The sequence below is a fragment of the Pogoniulus pusillus genome, chromosome 11 (genome assembly GCF_015220805.1).
Source record: "Pogoniulus pusillus isolate bPogPus1 chromosome 11, bPogPus1.pri, whole genome shotgun sequence".
Lineage (NCBI taxonomy): Eukaryota > Metazoa > Chordata > Aves > Piciformes > Lybiidae > Pogoniulus > Pogoniulus pusillus.
Genome location: NC_087274.1, coordinates 27,088,012 through 27,112,038, shown reverse-complemented (window position 1 = coordinate 27,112,038; position 24,027 = coordinate 27,088,012). Strand labels below are relative to the sequence as shown.

Below are 24,027 nucleotides of genomic sequence, written 5' to 3'. Positions count from 1 at the left end.
CATTTTATACTCTCACCTGTACAAGACTCCTGTCCACAACTACCCCAGAAAGAACCTGTGATTGAGGGCCAGCAGTTTTAATATCTTGTAGATTTTGCTCTCGGATCTGTAAAGGAAAGCAGCAGAGCACAGTCACATGAACAGCAGAGAGAAGTCAGGCACAAGCTGTGTTTGAAAAAGGGCTCCAGCCATCCACAGCACCTTGGCACTACTCACTGATACTGCACTGCTTCCTGCTCAACTTACTGTACAAAATGCACTTCTTGCATCCAGTCAGGACTATTTCCCAGGGACATATAAACATTTTTCTGTACATAAAGGGATGCTCTGCAGTACTCAAAACCAACGTTTCTTTGCATTCTAAGTCCCTTCCAGTTCTTTCCATAGAGAAGACTGGAACAGAAGGTGGCTCTTTAGCTGCAGGTATTATCTATGTACATCACTGTCCTACAGAATTTGTAACTGTTGACTCAGAATTTACTTCTAAAACATTCTGGCTCTTGTTCCAAGACCAGTGAAGGAAGCCATGCATCACAAAGACCTCTGCTTTACATTTAAGAGGACATTCAACCTCCACAAAAACGGATGGATGCAGGTATACAAACACAGCTATTACTGATGCTTGCCATTTCAGCACTACGAAAATCCTGCATCACTCTATTTGCTTTTTGTTTACTGCCCTTCTCCTTATCAGGAGAATAAAAAGGTTGAAGTTTTACTTCTCTCAGTCACTTCTTCCAAGTTTCTTACAAAACAATGTTTGTGTTTCAAACAGCAAGAGACTGCTTGGCCATTTCACCAGATTTCTCATTTCAAGTGATTATTCTTTTACTGTGCTGAGTCAGGAAAAGCAAAAGCTCTGTCACCCTTCTATTTCAGAGTGGATCAGTTCTCCTGCTAGGACTCCTGCACACACACTGCTAAGTGTTGAGTTCCACATGGCCATCAGTTACAAAGAGCAAAACAAGCCAGAGGAAGTTAAGTACTAACAGCATACTAGTACGTAGTCTGTACTTTAAAAGAAATAAAGTGAATGAACCCCAAATGCATTCAATACTTTCCTGTTGGTCAGCTGGTGACAAGAAAATCTGAAACTCAAAGACTGGAAAATTTAACTGCTAGCTCAACTCAAAATGGTCATGAAGTTCCAAAGACACATTGTAATACAATAAAACAATGAAGAGTGATCCATAGGCTTGTCTAGACCAGCGTTTCCACTGGTAAAATCAAATCAGGAACACAGATAACTAATGCAAAAACCATGATCTAAGGGAATAGAATTAATACCAGAACTCAGTGGAGGTCAAGCAGCTGCAAGTAACAGTATCAAAAGATAGAACAATGGAAGTGCTGTTAAGGGGGACAGTAATGCTGTCTTTTTCCAGGATGAGTTCAGAACACTTAGCAATTGCTTTCAGTATCTAGGTATAAAGAGTGACAATGACATAGACAACTGAAATGTAATGCTGACTAAACCCAAGAAGTTATCTTACTGCTATTACAAACCTTGTTCCTCATTTCTTGGACCTCCTTTGGATTGGTGTTCAACGGAACAAAGAGGTTGGGGACAGCAGAGGTGGCAGTTCTATGTCCATCCTCTTTAGTCCACTGCAACAGCAAGAACAGTTGAAGAGTCACAATTGCGGTAATGGCTGCAGACAGTCAGAGAAGCAAATTCACATAACAGTTGATCATGCATTATACATAGCAGAGAACTGAACCAATGATTGTGGTGTTCTAGTCCTTCCTAAGGCTATTCCAGTTGCTTCTTTTTCAGTAATATGTACCTTGAGATCAATTTCTAAATAGCAGAACCATTCCATTAAGTCAAGCTAGTGACAACAACGACAACTATAGAGCCAGTTGACTTCCAATTGCTACAGCTCTGTGAGTTCAGAGGTGATGAAGCCTTAAAGGTTTTCTGTGCACTGACAACTGCAGTGTTGCCTGTTTCTAAAAACTGTCTGCTTCTCACTTTATGAAGAGACATATGAACAGAGGAGGAAATCTTCAATATAATTAATTACTGTTAAGGATATTGCTATCAGAAATGTCCCAATGAGCTTCTCCTTGTTTAAAAAGGACCCTGCTCCTCCAAACAGCAGCACAGCCAAGATCTAAGACATGAGCTCTAAGCCCCTGCTACTGTCCTTCTCTCTTTCTGCTCAACAGCACAAGAGGGACAGAGATCATTGATTCAATCCTCCGATAGTCAACAAACATCGAAGCAAACTCAAAGCATAAGATGACAGAAGTATGAAAAGCAATGTGATGTCACTAACCAGGTTTAGTGAATGATTCTGTACTGTGAAGCAAGAGTGGGCATCACCAAAGTTTTGCATTAAAACAAACTACTTCAGCAAAATGCTCAGCGTCCAGAATTAGTTTCTGCACAAATAAACAGCTGTATCAGCACAGCGACCTAGAGGAACAGTTTGGTGATGTCGAATATTTTATAACTCATAGCTCAAGAGGTTACAAAAATATCCCAAACACAAACTGGAAGCGCTTCATGGGTTCTTCAGAGAAGGTTGCTTTATTTGGTCAGTGCATTTAATATGGGGCTCTTTTCTATCTGATGCACAACTAACTCTTCTTCTTGACGTGTGGATCGCATGCCACGTGCTGATCTCCAATCACTCTTACATAGCAAATGCACTGAACAGTAAAGCAGACCTGTTTGGAGAGCAAATGCTATGCAGGTTTTCCTGAGTAACTTCAAGAAACAATAAGGTAGCCAGGAACTGTCAAACTTGGAAAAGCAACGCAATCTTAACATGTTTTGCAACTGTAAAGGAAAAAATGGAATGAACATGGAGCTGTGAAATACTCACTGATGATTATCTTCTCAGATAAAAACTACTCCAGCTTTTATTAAAGATAGTTTTTAGTCAAAACATGTAGAGAAACAACCTCAACATAACAAGCTACTTTTTCTTTAGGTTAATAACAAGCATTAGGAAAAAAAAAAAAGGTCAAATACACAAACCTGTGATACTGTACCAGAGTTTCTACTGCTTCAGTATTTCATTGAACAAGCCTACTTTCTGAGCAGGAGTTCTGCTTCAATCGTTCACTGAGTGTTTCAAATAGAGAATACTACCTACTTGGGGAGTCGAGCTTGAAAAGCAAGCACTGCTTCAGACATAGGCACAGCTTGAAGCTTTCTTCCCACCAAAGCAAAACTATAGTGATAAAGCATTGATAGTACAAACAATATACTTCTGGATTCATTTTTTAAACCCAAAAGAACACCACAGAGAAAAATACCACAGAAATCCTATGTTTTGTTTGGTTTGGTTTTTTGAGGTTTTGTTGGTTTGTTTTCAAGGAACTTCTATGCAGATTCCTACAGTGGTTTGGGTTGGAAGGCACCTTGAAGATCACGTAGTTCCCACCCCCCTGCCATGGGCAGGGACACCTTCCACTAGAGCAGGTTGCTCATGGTCCCATCCAACCTAGCCTTGAAGACTACCAGGCATGGGGCCTCCACAAGGTCTCTGGGCAACCTGTGTTCAGTGCCTCACCACCCTCACAGGGAAGAATTTCTTCATGTCAGCACTGCATGTTTTAGCACACACATTGCCTGAGCAATCATTCCATAGAAGTACTCAGCACAGAGAGAACTCTGAGTCTGTTCAGAGGTGAAGCAAAATTTTGCAGGGGTAAGTGAACAAAGAGGTGGTCTGGAAAAACACCCAGTGTATTTTTTCTCCTTTTCAAGAGGACTAATTTTACTTTAAGACTCTTCTGTGACCATACTATTATGTAGATAGTATGCTACATAAATACTACTGAACCACTACAGTTCAGCTTGAAGTCAACCACCACAAAAGGTCATAAGCGTGCAAATCCCTGCCTGCAGTTGAGATGCTCTGCATACACCCAAGAAAATAACCCACCAGTTACACACCAACAGCTACTGATGCCCATTTGAAAGCATCTGATACTTTTGCTTTTCAATTCACATATTTTTTTTCAGTGCAAAATTGAACTGTAAGCAGCATTGATAAACAAAGGAAAAAAAGCACCGGTTGCAGAATCTATCGATTAGTGCCTGCTGATGGCCTGAGCTGCACTTTAGTCATGCCGCACCCAGCTGGTACTTTAGGAAAGACTTTCCATTTATGGCCATCTACTTACATGCAACACTACATGCAGAAGGCAGCTGGTTGTCAACACTTAGAGGCTTTGGGGTAGACAAAAGCATAGTAAACAGGACAGGAAGAGGAGCTGAGAAACTAAGGCAAGAAAAACTGCTTAAGGAAATAAACAAACCAAAAAATAATCAAAGACTTAAAATACTCCTGAAATCAGTTCTACCCTCCCATACCCAGGGTCAAGAATGGCTTGCAAATTAAGCTGGTGTGTGTAAGAGAGGGTAGAAACCTGGTCATTTTTGTATATCCTTGTACAAAAATGTTTTTATATACAGTTGTACAAAAATCCATGGAAGAGTTAGTTTGCTTTTTGTTTTAACTGAGATGCTTTCATGCAGATAGAATTAGTATTTCCCTAAGACTGTTACCCTTAATTAAAGCGTTTAAATGCAGAACCTATTCAGTCACAACTATGATTCAGTCTGGTCATTAGCTTGAAAAGCCCAAAGAACACTAAAGGCTCCAGTCTTAAGCAGTTTTAAGCATTAACAAGTGAGATAATTTTTACCACTCAATTCTCATCAAAGCCAAATTAAGTGGTTAGTGAAAGCACATTGAGGGTTTTTATGTAAGAAGGAAGAAAAAGAAGGAGGGGGAGCAGTTAATGTTTTTCTTCCCAAAGCCTCTAAGTGCCAGCCACCCCAAGTTGCTCTACATCATCTAACTATGAACAGTAAGGTAGGCACAGACCAAGCAGTTGGTAATACAGCTTGGCACGCAGACACCGGACGAGAGAGACTGCAGCAAGGGTTTCACGTGATCGTGTGTAATGTTCGTCCACACCTTAGTCTTCGACTTGGGGCTGCTGCCGTTCTGCCCTTCTTCAGAAGCATCATCCCCTCGGCCAGAGTTCAGCCACCTTGTCTTCTCTCGCTGCTGTTTCTGAAAACTGTGTCTGAGGGGGGAGCAAGTGCCTGACTCGCCATCGCTAGCGAAGGAGTACCCTGTGACACTAGCTGGGATCTCAACGTCGCTGTACTTTTTAGACTTCTCTCTCAGAGCAGGGCATCGGTAGGGGTAGCCGGTTCTGTATCCCTGCACAAGCAGAGCACCACAATTAGTCTTCCATGTCTCCAAGGTTTAGGACAGCAACTCCATTTTGGGTTCACTGATACCCCTTACTTGACAAAAAGCATCCCACAACACAGTCTTTTTATCACCTGCTGTTCCCCTGTTATGGTGGACAAATCATGGAATGGTTTGGGTTCAAAGGGACCCATAAAGGTCATCTAGTCCAAACCCTCTGCAGTAAGCAGGGACATCCCCAAAACCAGCAGGCTGTTCAGAGCCCCAGCAAAGCCCATCAAATGATCAAAGTGCATCTGGAGTAATTACCTTCTGTCTAATGAATGTTAACTACCCAACAATAACCTGTGGCTATTAGTAATGGTAAGTTTGTCTTTGGAGCCCTTCTAGGTTCTAGTAGAGTCTCACACTGCACCTCATATCTCATTAACATTGTTTTACACATTTGGGGCTGGGATGGGGAGGACACAGACTAAGGAGTGGCCAGCATCGCATTACTCTGGTTTGGAAGTGTCAGATCACCCAAGAATCTCAATGACAACTACCAGATGATGAATATAAACACAAAGCTGCTGAAGGCACAAAGGACACCAGAAGTTTTCTGGGATACTTTTCATATTGCCCCCCACCCCGAGGGCCCTTGAATCCTAGGGACAAGAACAAGCTGCAGGCTGTATAAACTCCCCCAGCTGCATGCAGTCTGCTCTTTGCTAGTGCTTCTTATTGCAGCTTTTCAAGGGTTTTACACACTGTCAGAGGAAGCAGTTAGTCAAAAACGTCTGCCTTACCAGGTTATCAAGCATTCGCATAAGAGCTTCAAACTCCTGTTCACCAATCTGCCACTTTGGGTGGGACACAGTACCCTCACCTGCTGGAGATTCAGGGGAACGAGACTTGGCTTTATACTTCCCAGGGTCTAAAAGCACTAAATTGTCAGGTCCACCTGCACTGGCCAGCGTGCGCACCTTAAAAACAGCAAAAGCAGCTTCAGGTTTCTTGAGAATGAAAAACAACCTAAAAACTCCTACAAACTGACATCAGAAAAAACAAACATATGCACACAGAGAAAATCTACTGCACTTTAAGGCTAAATAAATTCATGCACTCTTGTATAAAAGCTGTTTGAAGGCTTTGAAGATGTCTCTGTTTTAATGGGCAGCGTATGTCAAACTGATGATGCCAACAGAGTGTTTGAATATGGGTGTTTAAGTCAACGTTTTGGGTGTCCTCACACAATACAGTGATTTCATAAATCACCATCACAGAACGTCAGAGGCTGGAAAGGACCTCAAAAGATCACAGGACGTTAGAGGTTAGAAGGGACCCAAGGATATCATCTAGTCCAACCCCCTCCATGGTAGTTTCTATCATCAAGAGTTTAACCAGGAAGATGTACAACTATTAACTCGCTGGAAGGTTAATAGTGCAGTCTGTGTTATTTATCATGTATCATACTAAAGCTCTTACTTGAATCTCACAGGCAAGCACTAGGTTATGGATATAGTAGAAAGCCTCCTCAACAGTCTCTCCGACTGATACCAAGCCATGGTTTCTGAGAATAAGGACCTATAAAGATATTCCAAATAAAGTTAACAGCAGCAAGGCAAGTATTCTCTTGCTCTTGCCTAAAGAGCACACCTCCACCACCCTCACACATTTTAATTCTAGATATCAACACCAACCTTGCTTTTAGGCCCCAAGTTTTTCTGAATAACCACCTTCTCTTCATCATCCACTAAAATCCCATGGTAGTCGTGGTAAGCTACTTCCCCCAGGGAAAGTGCTTCAGGGGAAATTGGCAACAGACCACATTTCATTGCAGAAACCTAAGGAATATTAAAAGTAACTTAGTTTGTTGCAACAGACAAAAAAAAACACATAAGTACAATTAAGATATTTATTTTCCTGTGGGTGATGAGGCTCAAAGAAGGGAATTAAGCCCGTTTGGCGGCCACTCACAAGTGGTATTTCCCCAGGGCTCAGACCTGGGGTCATTCCTCTTTATTAATGACCTTTGCAAGGGGATTGAAGGTAGCCTCTGCAAGTTTGCAGATGACACCAAGTTGAGAGGCAGTGCTGATCTGATTGAGGGTAGGACAGAGGGACTCGGAGAGGCTGGATCAATGGGATGAGGTCCAACAAGGCCAAGTGCCAGGTCCTGCACTTGGATGACAACAATCCCATGAATGCTCCAGGCTTGGGGCAGAATGACTGGAAACTACCTGATGGAAAAGGGCCTGGAGGTGTTGATAAACAGCTGGCTGAAGATGAGCCAGCATGTGCCCAGGTGTCTTTGATGGCACAGGACACATGAATACAAAGTATCTGCTTTCCCCTTACAGAGCTCAATTTACCGTCTCACCGCTCAGTAACAGCCAAGTAAGCAACACCTACTTGATTCAAACAGAACCACATAGGCAAAGGCAGACTTCGAGGTTTAGTGCCCTTCCAAAAGGAAGGAAATCTACGACTGAGGAAGACCTTTTTACTTGGCAGCTGGGTGGGAGAAGGAGGAGAGCTGAGAGTGTGCTTACCGCTGCTCCTGCCGGCGTGTGAATGTGGACAATGCACTTCACGTCCGGCCGCGCCGCGTAAATGGCTGAGTGCAAAGTAAAGCCGGCTTGGTTCACTCCCAGGTTAGTGCTTCCACGATCAACTACATCTCCCTGGATATTGATTTTAACCTGGCAACGAGAAGAATTACTTTCATAAAAGCATCCAGACTACCAAAAATCCATTTTAATTCAGCATCTCGCAACTGAAGCTCTAAACCTGTATTTCTTTCAGTATTTTATTTAAACAAGTGTCAAGATGTGCACAATAGGGCTGTAGGAAGGTGAGCAGGGCATAAGCTTGAAATGAAGTCAGCTGAAAGGGACAGCAGGAACTCCTGGATATGACACAAGTCACAGCCTGTAAGAAGCTGACACAAGTTACAGACAAATGTGACAAATGGCTGCCTCCCAGAGGTTATGGTGGAGTTAAGTACGGAACTTGCAAACACAGACACCAGAAGTACTAATGTCTTTTGGGGAGCAGCTTCTTGCAAGACCAGCACTTTTAACCACAGCACTGATACCATTCAAGGTTGAGACTGTTCAGATGATACTATAAATAGCAAATTTGAGTACAGACATAGCAAAACTGGAATAAAAGGGGAAAACTAATTAGGTATGAGTTGATTATTGCATGAGAAAACAAGACTGGAGAAAATGGAGTTTCAAAGTGGAGAATGGAAGAAGCAGCATGGGAGAAATGAAGACAAAAGGGCACTGAAGGGCCAGTTATGAAAGCAGACTGCTGCCTTATCTCTATAGTCTCTCTTATTAAATCCTGCTACTAGCTATTTCCTGTGTGAACATGCTCTCCACTCTGCATGCACATTCTGCTACCTTCCTACAACCTTAACTCAAGGCACTCACGTTCCTGATGGAGAGATAAAAGCAGTACACCTTCAGAAGTAACACACACCAAACAAAACACAAAACACCCCCAGCAGCATGGCCCTTAACCTCTTCTAAAGATCTTGTAGTAGCAAGAAAGGGCAGGTCACAGTTTTCTCTATTCCTTTTCCTAGAGCTTTTTTACAGATGGTTAAGGTGAAGCTATGCAAGAGAGAGTAAACTTTACAGATAGCTGAGGAGGAGTATTGCAACCTTAAGGTGTCAGGTTTGAAATGTTACTACTCTGCACACACTTACCTCACCTTTCTGCTGGAGGTTGCTTACCCTACAGTAACCAGGTAGAAAGCACAGCATGTAAGTTTCTGGTTTGTGTCAGTGAGAGCCACCCACACGAACTCAAGCTACCTTCAGCAGCAGTGCAGACTAGACTGAAGAAAAATACTCCAGATGCTTCTCACAGCTAAGCAAGTTGCATCTTCAGCTGCAACTATGAGATCTCAGAAACATGAATTTATTGATGCCCTCAGCTACTTAGATCATTAAATGATATTAGCTAAATCAGACACCTGATGCTGTCCTGAAATTGTGATTGCTTTGCATTACGACGTATGAAAGACTGTTTGCCTCAACTAGCCTGGCTCCACAGCCAGCAGCTCTCAAGGGCACGATGTGATCGGCTGTCCCAGCCAGCTGGCTCCTCCTTACAACCAGATCAACCAGAGGATACTTACTGGTGGAATCTCAGAGACACCTCGGCTGTACCAAACCCAGCCCTGTTCAATAAAACTCTTCTAAACAGAACAAAAGATTCTCTAGGACATAATTTAAGCAGAGGCACATAAAGCAGATTCATATTTGACAGCTTACCAGACTAGAAGCAGTAACTTCACTATAGAGGAGTCCAAAAGGTACGATGAGGAAGTGCTCCTGCTCAGAATTTACTCTGGCCTAAGGGTAAAAGAAGAGTACAAGTTATTACAACTATTTTATGAAAGAATACAGGAAGCCCCAAATCCATGGAAGTTACTTTTACTTGTTACATGTTACATGCCTGTAACATGCAACATGACATCCTGCATGCTATGACTGATTATCAACACACAGCACAGTTAGCTAACTCGTGGTGACAAAAAACCCAGATGCCAGAGTAGTTTGCATTAGTGGAAGGGAGTAAAACCTTAGATCCTGTGCTAATGAAAACGCAGCTACTGTGGATAAAAGGAGTGATACTGAGAGAAATATGGGGGGAAGAAGTTTGAGTTTGGAAGAGTGAGATTATACTGCAACTGGATTTCTACCCTAGTAAAGCAAAGCATGAAAAAGAAGTAGGAGCTTGGCCCCCAGATCTAAAATTTTGATGCTGAGGAAGGGTTTCACTGCTGGTGAAACTGTGAGACATTTGTGAGCAGTGTGCAGCCCACTTGAAGGTTCTCTACCAAGTACTCTGACCCTCACTTCTGGTTTTACTCTTTTGTCCAGTTTTCACAATCAGGCCATCAGAACACAAAACCAACTCTAGCTTCAAGCACTCACATCTTGGGATGCATCTGCCTGAAGTCTGTTCAACGTGAAGTACAGCACAGCTAAGTAGTTTAGGTGTCTGTCAGTGGAGAACCAAAAGACTTCAACTGTTACACTGAACATGGGACACTGGTTTGCCACAAGTCCATCCAGTGTTGTGTTCGGGTTTTTTTCATGTTTTTGTCATTTTATTTATTTACAAGGTTTGTATTTCCCCGAGATGCAGCTACTTCATGCTCCCTCGTGTCCTCTACTTGCAACAGTAAGTACACACATATTTCAATATAGTTCTACTGCAGGGAAGAAAAAAAAAATCATCTAAACTATGTAGTTGATTAGCCATCTGAAAGCTTCCAGCACCAACTTACCTTCCTTTATAACCAGCTGCTAACATGCTGTAGTATAAGAGACTTAAACTGAACCTGTTTGCTGAAGTCAAGCTATACTTTTATGATTCACCAAAACAGCTCTTCATTACAGAAATGGAAATGATGAGGAAAACCTTCTACTTAATTATGCAAGACAAAGAACAGTCACTGTTCTAAAAGCACCTTGCTTGAGGATTAGATTCAACAAACAGCTCATGCCCTCAAAGCAAACCAAGGCTTGGTGAAGGATGTGCACCTTCTGTAAAGCTCTCATCTCAAATTCTGCCTAAGCCTGGAGGCACCCAAGTTTACTCTACGTTATTGTACTTGACATGAAAGCTCTCAATGCTCTGTAATTCTGCTTCTGCACAAGGAGTGCAGCAGTCTGAACCATTCCACATCACAGCAGCTGTCAGGGATTGGTAAGGATCCAGAAAAGCAAAGACAGTCCACCCAGCTCACTAATATGCCCAGACTGGCATACACTCTCGTATCCTCACACTTCCTTTCTCCTCGAACAGGAGTCCCTCACAGTCCTTCCAGAAGGCTGCCATTTCTCTTCTTTTATTCAAGAAGTTACCTGCCTGGTCAATGTGGGGCAGGTTGTGGATGTAGTCTACCTGCACTTCAGCAAAGCCACCAGTAAGTTTGCAGAGGACACCAAGCTAGGAGCAGGTGTCAATTTGTGGGAGGGTAGGAGAGCCCTGCAGAGGGACCAGGACAGGCTGGATGGGTGGGCAGAGGACAATGGGATGAGATTTAAAGAGGCCAAGTGCAGGGTTCAGCACTTTGGCCACAACAACCCCAAGCAGTGGTACAGGCTGGCGACAGAGTGGCTGGAGAGCAACCAGGAAGAAAGGGACCTGGGGATGCTGGTAGATAGCAGCTGAACATGAGCCAGCAGTGTGCCCAAGTGGCCAGAAGAGCCAATAGCATCCTGGCCTGGATCAGGAACAGTCCAGAGAAGGGCGACAAAGCTGGTGAGAGGCCTGGAGCACAGCCCTTTGAGGAGAGGCTGAGGGAGCTGGGGGTGTGCAGCCTGGAGGAGGCTCAGGGGGGACCTGCTGTCTACAACTACTTGAAGGGAGGCTGTAGCCAGGTGGGGGTCAGTCTCTTCTGCCAGGCAACTAGCAAAAGAACAAGGGGACACAGTCTCAAGTTGTGCTGGGGGAGGTCTAGGCTGGATGTTAGGAGGAAGTTGTTGCCAGAGAGAGTGATTGCCATTGGAATGGGCTGCCCAGGGAGGTGGTGGAGTCACCATCCCTGGAGGTGTTCAAGAAAAGGCTGGATGAGGCACTTAGTGCCATGGTCTGGTTGACTGGATGGGGCTGGGTGACAGGTTGGACTGGTTGATCTAGGAGGTCTCTTCCAACCTGCTTGATTCTATGATTCTGTAAGTGCACTGGCAGCTTTGCACTTGAATGCAGTCACCTAGCAATTGCACTCACAAATGACTGCAAGCCTGCAGTCAACCTCCAGCTCTGCATGCAGCAGTAGGCACTCACTGCATTCCAGAGGACAGCCTTACTACCACACTGCTACTTAATGTATAGGCAAATGGAACAAACTCAGGCCTGGTTTGTAAATATACAACCACTTTGCTCTGTATCAGCTTCTGAAGGTTAATCACACCTATTAAACATCTTTCAGAGTGCTATTCACTGGAGTAGTTTGTAAAAGATGGGTGAACTACAACTTGTGATTGCTACTGCCAAATCATTAACCAAGAGCTTACCAGTACTACTTCTTCACCCTCCAGAGTGTCTTAAGACCCTTTCAGAAGCTCATAGTCCAAGTGCTTTGACTATCTTCCACCTCAACTGGTGTCACCACGATCTGATCTTCCCATGCTCACCTCCTACCTTAAGAAAGCAAACTTGAGGCTTTCCACCTCAACCACATGTCCTTGCCTTCACCACTTCCCTAGGCACACCACCCCTCAGTTATGTCCCCTTCACAAACAACAAATAAAATATGTCCTGCCCCTTTTGTAAAGGGGCAAGAAAGAAAAACTGAGTGGCAGCAGAGAGTTGTTTACAAGAACCATCATGGTGTGTATGTTCCCTCACTCTAGGAACCAAGCAACCTAACCAACACTGCCTTCATCCTGTGCCCACCCACACCATTCATGGCCTTCAGCTCAGAAGGATACCTTGAAATCTCAAAAAGCAGTAATAAAAAAATCCTATTTCATTCAGGATGCAACTAGAAGAAATGAAAATACATAAAGGACAACCTCTACTATGTAGACAAAAACAATTCAGCTCTGTTAGGAAGACAATTGACTGGGCTGCACACCACAGCTGTGACTTTACTCATGAGGCTCATGTTGATCATTCTTCTGGCATATAAAACCTCCTTGATCTGACCTCCTTGTCATTATTTTTATGGATGCCAGCGATTATTCAGTCACAAGGAAAATTGCTGGCACGCTGCATTAAGCTAAGTAGTTTGCTCATGTTCAGAACACTATGGCTTCTTTGTCAAAAAGGTTGGTACCTTGAACTGGAAAAATTCAACTGAGTGACTAATAAGGTATTTTAGTATTTAGCAGGAAAACTAAGACATGGCTTGCAGAATAATACATACAATTAATTAAAGCATTTAAGATACTTGGAGACTTAAGTATTTCATGAGTCTTAATTTCATCATATGAACTTTCATGCACACTCTCTTAAGACTCTATTCAGACTATGGTAGCTGACATGCAAGCTGTTCTAGTTCTTACTCTGGAGATGCAATGACAAATCCCTTCACTATTATCCTGCTCTCAATACCACTTTGCTCCTCTTCGACACAAAGAGACAATGACAGATGGGGGAGGGAAGCAGCTCTCTTGTATGTTAAAACAATTAGTTCAGTTTTCTGTTGATTCAACACTCACTGTTATATGATTGTAAATAAGCTGAGACCAGCCAAAGAGATCTGCTAATCTGTAGAAGGCCGCCAATTTACATCGTAGCAACTTCTCCCCTTTTTCATAAGCAATGGAATCTGATCCTCTCAGATCATTCACTGGTGTCACCATGCCAAGGCCTGAAAAGGAGAAGGGGTAAAATAACAGCAGGAGAGTCGTGTTCAACATCAGCTACAATCTGATAAGGTGCACCACTACTACAGTGATTTTTCTTACTGGATTATATCAACATCTTAACCTAAGAGATGGAGAATAAGCTTTAATTACTGTAACATTCTAATTTGTATCATACAAACACAATGACAGGCTTAGACAAAGTGATTTATCTTTGGTAAACTGAGCACTGGTTTCCTTCCTTAGTACTCATCAGTTCTTAGGTGACAGTGCAATCCTCAGTGGGTTTTTTTTCTCTCTCAAGCTAATGATTGTCTGCAAAATACCATTTCACTGTTAACAGAAAAACATAATCCCAAATATTCCACTTTTACAGATATGATTTACTATGTCTGAAAAGGAGTCCTGCACATCTAAGAAGATGCACAAAGGTTCACTCATTTAAGGAAAATTAGGAACAAGGAAGAAGAGATGGTAAATAACAAATACTGCAGCTCTAGTCACAGAGCAATTAGAAATGTGGTGAAAATGAACTGTGACAAAGGAGAAGCAGGCTTTATTTTGGAGACTGTTTATTACAAGTACTATTTTAGAGCACAGTCAAGGAGTTCTGCTATCTTAACACAAAACCTGCATGCACATGCATTCACACATTTTAGGGAGTTGCTTCCTTGGTTTGTTTGCTGATGGATTTTGTCTGTAGCCTTACTTCACAGGAAAAAATTGTATCAGTATTCCTATGGCAAAAAAAATTAGTTTCCAAAGGTCTTCACTGTTACTAGTCTGCTAATGAGTGTTTAATTTTCCTGCAGACAATCAATGGGGTAAACATTAGCAATATTTAAATCCTCCAATTTTTCCACTAGTGCTGGCTTCTCAATTAAGGCACCATACTTGAAATCTGCTTCTGATATCAATTAGACACACGAACCAGACCGCATAGCACTATGGCATTTAGAAACTAACCAATTCATTTTGTACTTGCAATGTTTCTGTGAGCAGAACAGCATTTGAACCTCGGAGCACTCTTCATTTCACTCACACTGTCTCCATCTTAAGCCTTTCAGAAAGAAGGATCCAACCATTCCAAACAAAGGTGCACTCACTCATGTTTAATGCAGCCATTCCGCCTTGTGGTGCCGCAGGGTAGACATTGGGTACGTTTGTGGTCATGAAATCTGCAATCTGCTGTAGAGCCAATAAACCTGTTGGGTTCTTCCCCTTCTTAAATTGTTCCTGGATCATAGATTCCAGTTCTTCACAAAAAGCCTAGCAAGAGAACATTGTAAAGCACATTGTAAAGCGCATTCCAATCAACTTTGGTCTTCCATCCAGAGCTTTATTTTAGCACTTGCATGGAAAGATCCCACACTGCCACTGAAAGAGCTCAGGGCAGAATTCCTGCATGCACACAGACAATCGGAAAAGTTGCTCTCTGGAGCTCCAATGATATGAGTCACTTATTTTCTTCTGAGTGGAAACTGCAGCATTCTCTCTTCAACTAACACTAAAGCGCACTGAACCTATGGGTTTCTGAAGGAGCAGGATGTACAATCAGCATGAGCACACATGATAAAAGGAAAAGCAGCAGAAGCAGAATAGAGAAGGAAAACTGTCAGTGTGGCTCACAGGGAACTGTGAGCCAGGAAAGCCTCCAGGAACACAGGAAAGAATAACCACTGAGTTTTAAAAATGTATTTAAACAAAGGGCTGGTTACTTTTTTCCTGGTAGCTTTTATTTCCTTTGGTTTGCATTTTGGGCTTTTTTGGGTGAGCTTTCTTTTCTTTTCTTTTGGGCATTTCTGTTTGGTTGGGTTTTGTTTTATTGTTTTGTTTTCTTTGCCCCTTCAGTTGTGCCTTAAAATCTCCTATCAGTTATTGCAAAAAGAAATGTTAATTTGTGGATTTTTTCCCCCAAGGGAAGCATCTTTAATATTAAAAATCAATCATTCATAGTTTATTATTGTGCACCCTTTCAGAAAGAGATACAATATTTAATACAGCAGAATCAAGCATGAAAAACTGAGCACAGGGCAGACCTGCCTTGTGCACACATCTCCTAGAAGCATTACTTAGATTAAATAAACACTGATTGTAAAAAAGAAGTGAAATAGGCAGACAGAAAACATGAAACAATGTTGACCATTACACAGAGGATTCTGAAAGCAAGAATGGAGGAGCAGTCCCTTGAGTAGACAAAAATTTAACCATATACTGGGAGGAAATATTAGGATTTTAGAGTTACAAAAGTAATTCTTATCACAGTCAGGATACTTTAGAACAGAAGTAAACAAAGCCAAAAATAAAATCAAATGTATCTCAGATGTCACCAAATTCTCCAATTCTACAGAGGTATTAAAATTAGAAGTAATGCAATGGATGCATTTTCTTTTCTTACTGGGCTTTGAAGAATCATGGAGACCCTCTTCTTCTGTTCCATCATGTTAAAATCCTGGCGGAGGTCAGGTGCCATGTTCCTCTCTCTCAAGTATTCTGGATTATTTTCATCAACTCGATCAAAGTACCTCTCTTTATGAGGGGCTGTTGTTGGAGGTGGTGAAGTCACCACCCCCACACCAGAATCACCATTCATAGCACAGCTTTACAGAACCTATGAAGAGAGGGCAGAAAAGAGGAATAAATAAATCAAGCAAGGAAGTAGTTAAGGATGTTGTAAATGTGTCTTTCTGAGGCAACAGCTCAAATCCATCTGGAATTAACCTGGCTTCCCAAACCCCCAGATTGTGTTTGTGCAATTGAACAGAGCTATTTTAGATGAGAGAAAGATTTTCAAATACAAAATTATCTATGAAAAAATTAAGTGTGTCCTGCATGCTACATGCTATACAAAACTAATTCTGTTTCCATTTCAACTACTTCCTGTTCTTTAAGCTGCCTACACAGCTTCGGTTTCAGAAGCATGGAAGTACTCCAAACCTTCTCATAGACAGGGACAGAGAAGTTCAAGACAGACGAGGTCTATACTCAGTGGTTTTGGTTAGTGTTGTATCTGAAAGTTAAAACAGGCATTAGCAAGATGAACCTTGCATGAATCAGAATTTAAATCCTCACCAAAAATGAGGCTGTTACACACGTTCATCAGGATGAAGAACCAACCCCACATTTCCGAAGACACAACTCACAACTGCTGCCTCTGCAACCCAAGATGTGCATTTGACAAGCCTATTTATTTTAAGTTCATTCCCCAACACACACAGCACTGCATTAGCATGTGGGGTTTGCAATTAGGAAAGCACACACACAAACAGCCCCCACCCACCGGCCAGGGCTGGCTCACTTCTACATGTTGTAATCTGCAACTGCATCTCTCTATTAGAAAGGCTGGAAACTCAGCTGGTGTTGCTCATACTCACATCCTTCTTTCCCTCAGAAGAATCCCTCTGTGTAACATTATCCCACTTTTCTGGGCACAGTATTACAACCTTTATTCCAAAATTCTTTTTAGACAATGTTTTTAAGTCTTCCACTAACAATCAATCAGCTCAACAAAGTCAACTTTGCAACACCTTGAGGCTCAAGCCTCCAACTGCTGATGATCTGACATGACAACCAAATGAGGTTTATTCGGGAAAGCTAATTTACATATTGCACCCCATTAAACACGAGATGTACTTCGCTGGAATAAGAATACTGACTTCTGACTGCTTTGCTAGTTCAAACTGCAATTACCAGTTTCATAGCTCAGGTTTGTAAACCTCCCAAATAAGGGGCATTTTCCCCCTAAGGTCTAGAAATTAACAGGTTTATCACTGTAATAGTAACTGTTTATTTTAATGGACTGTCAGCTACTGGTGATAGGAGGTATTGATTTCTGAATTAGGAAGAGTTTTTTAATGAGTTTCCTTAGAATACCCATTGGGAGTAAAGTGTGATGAGCTCTCCAGAAGAGCTGCAGTTTTATAGATACCAATAAATGCAGCAGAGGAATCTAAGAGTTCAGCTGAACACACACTGGGGAATGGCCAATGGTTCCATAAACTACAACATCACAACAAGCTGCCCAGGTAGGAAAAGAAGAAAAAAATTAACATCACCTTTACTCCCACAGTTCCTCAGCACAATCCTTTCCCAATGCAGTGCAGTGCAGCCCTTAAGTGAGATAAGCTGTACTATCAAAGGCCTTTCTGCCCTGATAAGTGTTTTTGTGAGTGAGCCTGTCCAACACAACTGTGCCAGCAAAAGCCACACCCCTAACTGAAAAAGCTCTGGCTGGAAAACAGAAGTGCATGAAAAAACTGAGCTGGTGAGGAGGTGGGGAGGAAGCAGAACATCCACCCACAGAAAATAAGGATCAATTATCACCTGGCAGCTAAACAAGCCCTGGTTATAGATGTGCACTCTCACCATGTCACTCAATATTCTGCTATCACAGAAATAATTCAGGTTAGAAAAGCCCCTCAGGATCACCAAGTCCAACTGATATCCCTACTCTACAAAGTGCACCCTAAACCATATCCCCAAGGACCACATCTAAACGACTTCTAAACACATCCAAGGTTGGTGATTCCACCACCTGCCTGGGCAGCCCATTCCATACTTGCTGTATTTTTTCCAATTCTGCTTTACTTCAGAATAACATTTGCCAAACCTGCTCCATAAAAACTGTACCTCTGTCACCAGGGGAATTATTTATGAATTGCACTACAGTTTGCATCTTTTGCAAGGAGAACATTTTGGCTCCAACGGCACTGGATTTATTCTTGCCATTACAAATGTTTCCCACTGAACTTTTAAAAGGAAAAGCTGGCACTATCTCAGGAAGTCTGAGAACAAAGACAGTAAATCATGATTGTGCTGCTTACTAGACAGCACACTCAACATCACAGTTATATTCTTTTTTAGTAAATGTTCTTTGCCCATTCATCTTCAGACTTTCCTCTGCTCTTTGTTTTCAAACAGGAAGAGACTGTTTCATGAACAAGAAGAGTTCTTTATCTGCTACTGAATGCAGGCACCATCATCTTACTTATTAACAGAGATGATGCAAGGTAAGTAGTGGACTCCAAATATTTCCATCAGCTGAAGACACAGCATTACTTGGCAACTGGAGCTCATCATCAGCATTTCTTATTTCCAGCCACCATGGTGGTTATCACAAACTGTGGTCTTCAGATAAATTGATTTTATGAGGCTGCTCCAACATTGAGATTGAAACCTTCACATTGAACCTACAATTAAAGAGCTCCCAAAACAAGTCCTCATAATTACATCACCAAATAAAAATACCCCAAATTCCACAGAAGTTGATTTGCTTTCAATTTTATTAAAAAAAAAGGCAAACCATTGAATTTCAATTCAAATTAACTTTGAGTAGAAACAAAAAAAATAAGTAATTAATACCATCACCAAACTCAATTTAATGCAGTTAATGCATGGGAGTACAACCGGAGGCAAAACTACTGAGTAACAACAAAACAAGATTACAACTGAAGTGAGGAGCCATCAGAGATCACTGTGATGGAATTGCAAAGACCTGTGGTGAGTCCATGTACTGTAATCAGAAGATAATATCAAGTAGCAAAACTATCTCCCCAACTTTGGAAAAACAACCCCATTGCTAAAATATTCTTTCTGATTCTCACATATGCCCTTCAAGAAAAGCCAGGAAATATCAGTGGGCAAGGAGAGGCTACAATTAGAATCATAGAATGCTCTAGGTTGGAAGGGACCTCAAGGATCATCCAGCTCCAACCCCCTTGCCCTAGGCAGGGACACCTCCCACTAGAGCAGGTCGCTCAAGGCCTTATCCAACCTGGCCTTAAACACCTCCAGGGAGGAAGGAGCCACAACCTTCCTGGGCAACCTGTGCCAGTGTCTCACCACCCTCACTGTAAAGAACTTCCTCCTAACATCCAGGCTAAATCTGCCCTCTGCCAGTTTAAACCCATTACTCCTCATCCTGTCATTACAAGACCTTGTAAATAGTCCCTCCCCAGCCTTCCTGGGAATATGTAAAGGGTGAGTGCCAGGAGGATGGAGCCAGGCTCTGCTGGGTGATGTGTGCTGACAAGACAAGGGACAATGTGTGGAAGCTGAGGCACAGGAAGTTTCATGTAAACACGGGGAGGAATTTTTTTCACTGTGAGGGTGACAGAACTGTGGAAGAGGCTGCCCACGGGGGTTGTGGAGTCTCCCTCTCTGGATACAGTCAAAACCCGCCTGGACACCTGGTATAGGTGATCTTGTTCTGGCAGGCCGTTGGACTGGATGAGCTTTTGAGGTCCCTTCCAGCCCCTGACATTATGTGATACAAAAATAATCCAGAGAATAGAAGACTAACTTGTAGAGATGAACATCCTGACCAGAAAGGTTAACTGGTCACAGAGGGCACAGCTTATCAGTCCTGCTAACAGAAGTATGGAGAGATTTAACGCTTGGGACTGAACTCCTGACACGTGTACCCTTGGATGGAGGTGGAAGCTTCCTAACCATACACAGGCAATGCCAAGTCAATTGCTTTGTTTTGCAAACCTTTAAAAAACAGAAGTTTTAATCCAACTTCCAGAACACCTTCTACTCTCTGTCTGCAGTGAGATCAGAATCTTCTCTGCCTCAGACATCTGAGCCTGCCCTCAGTTCACCGGCTTTGGGAAATCTAAGTTCCCATATGCAGAGGTTCACAGACTGCATCAAGTTGGAAGGGTCAGCAGATACACCCGCAACTAGATCAGGCTGCCCAGGGCCACATCAAATCTGATCTTCAATGTCTCCAGGGACAAGGCTTCAACCACATTTCTGAGCAACCTGTTCCAGTATTTCATCCCTCTCATTGTGAAGAGCTTCTTCCACACAACATGCTCAACATGCTCAATAAGCTCATGCTATCTGCAGCTTCCAAAGTACCTCTGGTATACTACAGCACTTGGGGAGTTTTATTCTTGTCATGTTTTTTTTTAAACAACAAATAGCAAATTACTGAGCTGGTAGGTTGGTGACAGCTGAAGACAATGTCAGTCAGATAGTGCAAGTACTCAGAGACAGTACCAAACGTGCAATTAGGATCAATTTTCCCCTCAGGTCAGGTTGGATGTCTATTTTTTCATGATCTGCTGCACATGAAGTGCATCTATTCAGACAGACCTTACCTGACAAAGTTCAGTGACACAAACCACACAAGTTCCCAGCTTGTCTCACTGCCTTCTTAGATGCATTCGGTAGTTTAGTTCACTGCAACTGAACTGCTTGGGTTATTAATCTGTTTTGAAGTGAAGCCTGTCAACCTGGGGAAGGAAAAAGGCTGCACTAGAGAGGTGGTCTCTCAATGCCTTTTTGATGAAACTAACATTTGTTGAGCAGAAAATACTGGAGGTATTTTCTCCAACATGATTTATTGCTACACCCCATTTGCTCACTCACTGCAGTCAGGCAGACTCAGCTACACAGATCACTTGGAACTATACAAAGATGAGTCAAGTCACTGATGTTCATCTTCTGATTGCGCAAAGAGAATCTGAGGCCAAGAAAATATAAAATTCAAATACTTTATTCAATCATTTTTTCATCATTAGTATTCATGGATGATGGCAGCAGTGTCAGAAAACAAATGCACATTTATCTTTCCTATTAGGGTCATGAGTCCCTACAAATAAAGAGGTTTAACCCAAATACTGCTTATTTTTAGGTTTCTGTGAACCCACATGCACTTCCCAAGCCTCACACCAATAAGCCAGTGCCCTCAGATTTTTCATCACAGGTCAAATCAGATCACCAGCTTTCCAGGGGCAGGGCCCCAGCTTTATCTAGCAAGTACTTAGAAAGCCTGACACAAACTGATCAGTATGCCTGACCCAAAAATGAACACTGGCCCTAAACCTAAGTTAATTGCAACACCACATCTGTGGAAAACACAAGTGAACGTGCCAGCTTTTCAAAGAGAGAAGCAAAATGAGATGTTTCATTTACCTGTACAACAAAGCAGGTAAGAAAACTGTCATGCTTTTCACATACACCTATTTGAAACCAGACATTCCTAGGAAACAACAATGCCACAGAAGCCCCCAGTTCTTGGCAGTACTCCCTCCACAGAGTCCCTTGGAAGGAAAGCCATCTGCTTACACAGAGGTGACACTTATCCAAGAAGAATCTAATGCTGCTTCACAGAAGAGCAGTGGTTGCAGCAGTGGCTTTAAACAGATGTGAGAATTAGGTCAGGACCAATGATCAAGGACAAGGTTTTACCACTGTCCATCACAATCTTGGGGATGCTTGGAAATATAGCAGGTCAAGAGGAAGAGCACAGAGCACAGGCTCTCCCACAGCACTGGAGAGGCTGTAACACAGATTCAGATCTGTGGAGCTTATAAGCAACTTGTAGCAGTAGGTTGAGGGGGTGATGGTTTCCAACTGGAAGAAGCTGGATTTAGATGAGACATGAGGAAGAATTTCTTCTTTGTGAGGGTGGTGAGGCACTGAACAGGTTGCCCAGAGAAGCTGTGAAGGCTCCAAGCCTGGCAGTGTTCAAAGGCAGGGTGAATGGAGCCTTATGCAAGCTGCTCTAGTAGGAGGTGTCTCTACCCACAGCAAGGGTTTGGAACTAGATGATCTTCCAACCCACACCATTCTAGGATTCTACCTGCCAGAAGGCAGAATACTCCAGAGATTACTTGAATGCAAGACACAGTATGAGTTGCAAGTTATCTGAAGGAATGCCACACACATGGTCTAGGTGCAAAAAGAGGAGACAAGAAAGAGAAGCTTTCTTCTTCCCCCAAGATTTTCTTTTTGACCTCAAGGTTCAGCCAAATACACAAAATGAACAAGGCCTCTCCACTATGCAATAGAACCACAGGAGCATTGTTTCACCATTCCTATTAAGCTGTATAGGAAATATTTTTTTCATGGCACTACCTACCCAGTGCTACCTTTCTTCTGGACAGTCTAAAATTAGACATGAACCTTTATTAAAATGTTTGTTCAGGTTTTCAAAAGGATTATGCCAGATCAGTGTCAAGGAAAAAAACCAAGCAAGCAAGCAAAAAGACCTCACCCACACACCCAGTGCTATCACAGACAGAAATAAAACACCTCAGTGCTCTCTGCCTAACAAAAGCTCCTACGAAGGACAGAAGAAATTCAGGCTCATTTTGGACAGGAATGTGGACACTTCCCTGATAGTTTAAAAATGCAAGAAATGTCAGCAACTCCCAAGTCCTCATATCTAAAATATTAGTATTAGTATAGTGATGCATAAAGGATGGACTGAGCTGCAGCAACACACAGGCGAGGCGGCCCCATCTTGGCCTGGATCCAGTTATTTTCCTGTAGGACTGAATAGCGAGGGATGAGGTTTCTGAAACCCGCTGGCGATGAACAAAACAATGGCATTTAACCCTTTGGATCCCTCTGCAAAAAGAGCTTCTTCCAAAACAGCTGGATTACATTGTGTGTCTTTACTTACTAACCAGAGAGAGAAAGGTGGCCAGAGTCTTTTCCCCTCAGTTACACACAGCTAGTAAAACCACTGTCCTGGACTCGTTAAAGCCACAGTTTGACTTTGTGCAAGTGTGAGAGCTGTTTTATTGGCCTGGTTGAAGTTTTTTTCCAGTTCATTCATGTTAAACACTGAAAATATCTCTCAGTCTAGGATGAAGACTGTTGACTGTCATTCTGGAGCAGATGACACCTCGGGATAAACACTTAAACTGATACACAGTATCAACAGTATCAACAAGGTTGGAAAAGACCTCACAGATCATCAAGTCCAACCCTTTACCACAGAGCTCAAGGCTAGACCATGGCACCAAGTGCCACATCCAATCCTGCCTTGAACAGCTCCAGGGACGGCGACTCCACCACCTCCCCGGGCAGCCCATTCCAGTGTCCAATGACTCTCTCAGGGAAGAACTTTCTCCTCACCTCCAGCCTAAATTTCCCCTGAGGCTGTGTCCTCTCATTCTGGTGCTGGCCATCTGAGAGAAGAGAGCAACCTCCTCCTGGCCACAACCTCCCCTCAAGTAGTTGTAGACAACAATAAGGTCACCCCTGAGCCTCCTCTTCTCCAGGCTAAACAATCCCAGCTCCACAAACAGCCAAAGACAAGGTCATTTTTAGTTGAAGTATAATGGCACTGACAATGTTAGAGCAAATCTAAAGGTGTTCTAAGGGTTCAAATCATCAACAGAGATGATGACAGGATGTAAAGGATGACTCCCCGCTTCACAGCCTCAGTAAATGAACCTCACAGAAGAATAACAGTGAAGGTGGCTTGAGTCCCTTTGAATTGCCTCTAGACATGCATGAACAATGACACTGAGGTACTGCTGCTCAGCCTCACCTCCACTGTGGAAAAGACCTCACCCTAAAGAAAACCAATTCCATTTACTGTTCATGAACTGGGATGTTTAAAGAAGGGAGTAGCAAAAGATTCTCTAGGAGTTTTAACCACATCTAAATGTAGAGGGCAAACTTACTCAAGTTCAAGAAACAGAAGAGATTTTTTTAATCAAGCAAGGCTACTGACAAACTGGAATTTAAAAAATCAAGCACATGAGTTACCA

General features: G+C 42.6%; 1 protein-coding gene across 9 annotated transcripts in view; it reads right to left on the bottom strand.

Annotated features, from left to right (window-relative positions):
- The window catches only part of ADD1 (adducin 1), a 54,478-nt gene that overhangs the window by 13,832 nt on the left and 16,619 nt on the right, over positions 1 to 24,027 (bottom strand). For 5 of the 9 annotated variants that reach the window (XM_064151590.1, XM_064151592.1, XM_064151584.1 and 2 more), the window contains exons 2-12: positions 15,909 to 16,121; positions 14,617 to 14,779; positions 13,364 to 13,515; positions 9,458 to 9,538; positions 7,721 to 7,870; positions 6,869 to 7,012; positions 6,654 to 6,752; positions 5,975 to 6,151; positions 4,851 to 5,195; positions 1,507 to 1,608; positions 17 to 106 (exon numbers count right to left, since the gene is read on the bottom strand). In XM_064151590.1, the coding sequence (XP_064007660.1) occupies positions 17 to 106; positions 1,507 to 1,608; positions 4,851 to 5,195; positions 5,975 to 6,151; positions 6,654 to 6,752; positions 6,869 to 7,012; positions 7,721 to 7,870; positions 9,458 to 9,538; positions 13,364 to 13,515; positions 14,617 to 14,779; positions 15,909 to 16,103 (1,698 nt within the window). In that variant the 5' untranslated portion in view covers positions 16,104 to 16,121. The remainder of the gene's footprint in view (positions 1 to 16; positions 107 to 1,506; positions 1,609 to 4,850; positions 5,196 to 5,974; positions 6,152 to 6,653; positions 6,753 to 6,868; positions 7,013 to 7,720; positions 7,871 to 9,457; positions 9,539 to 13,363; positions 13,516 to 14,616; positions 14,780 to 15,908; positions 16,122 to 24,027) is intronic. The other 4 variants (XM_064151594.1, XM_064151593.1, XM_064151587.1 and 1 more) reach the window with 1 other exon arrangement.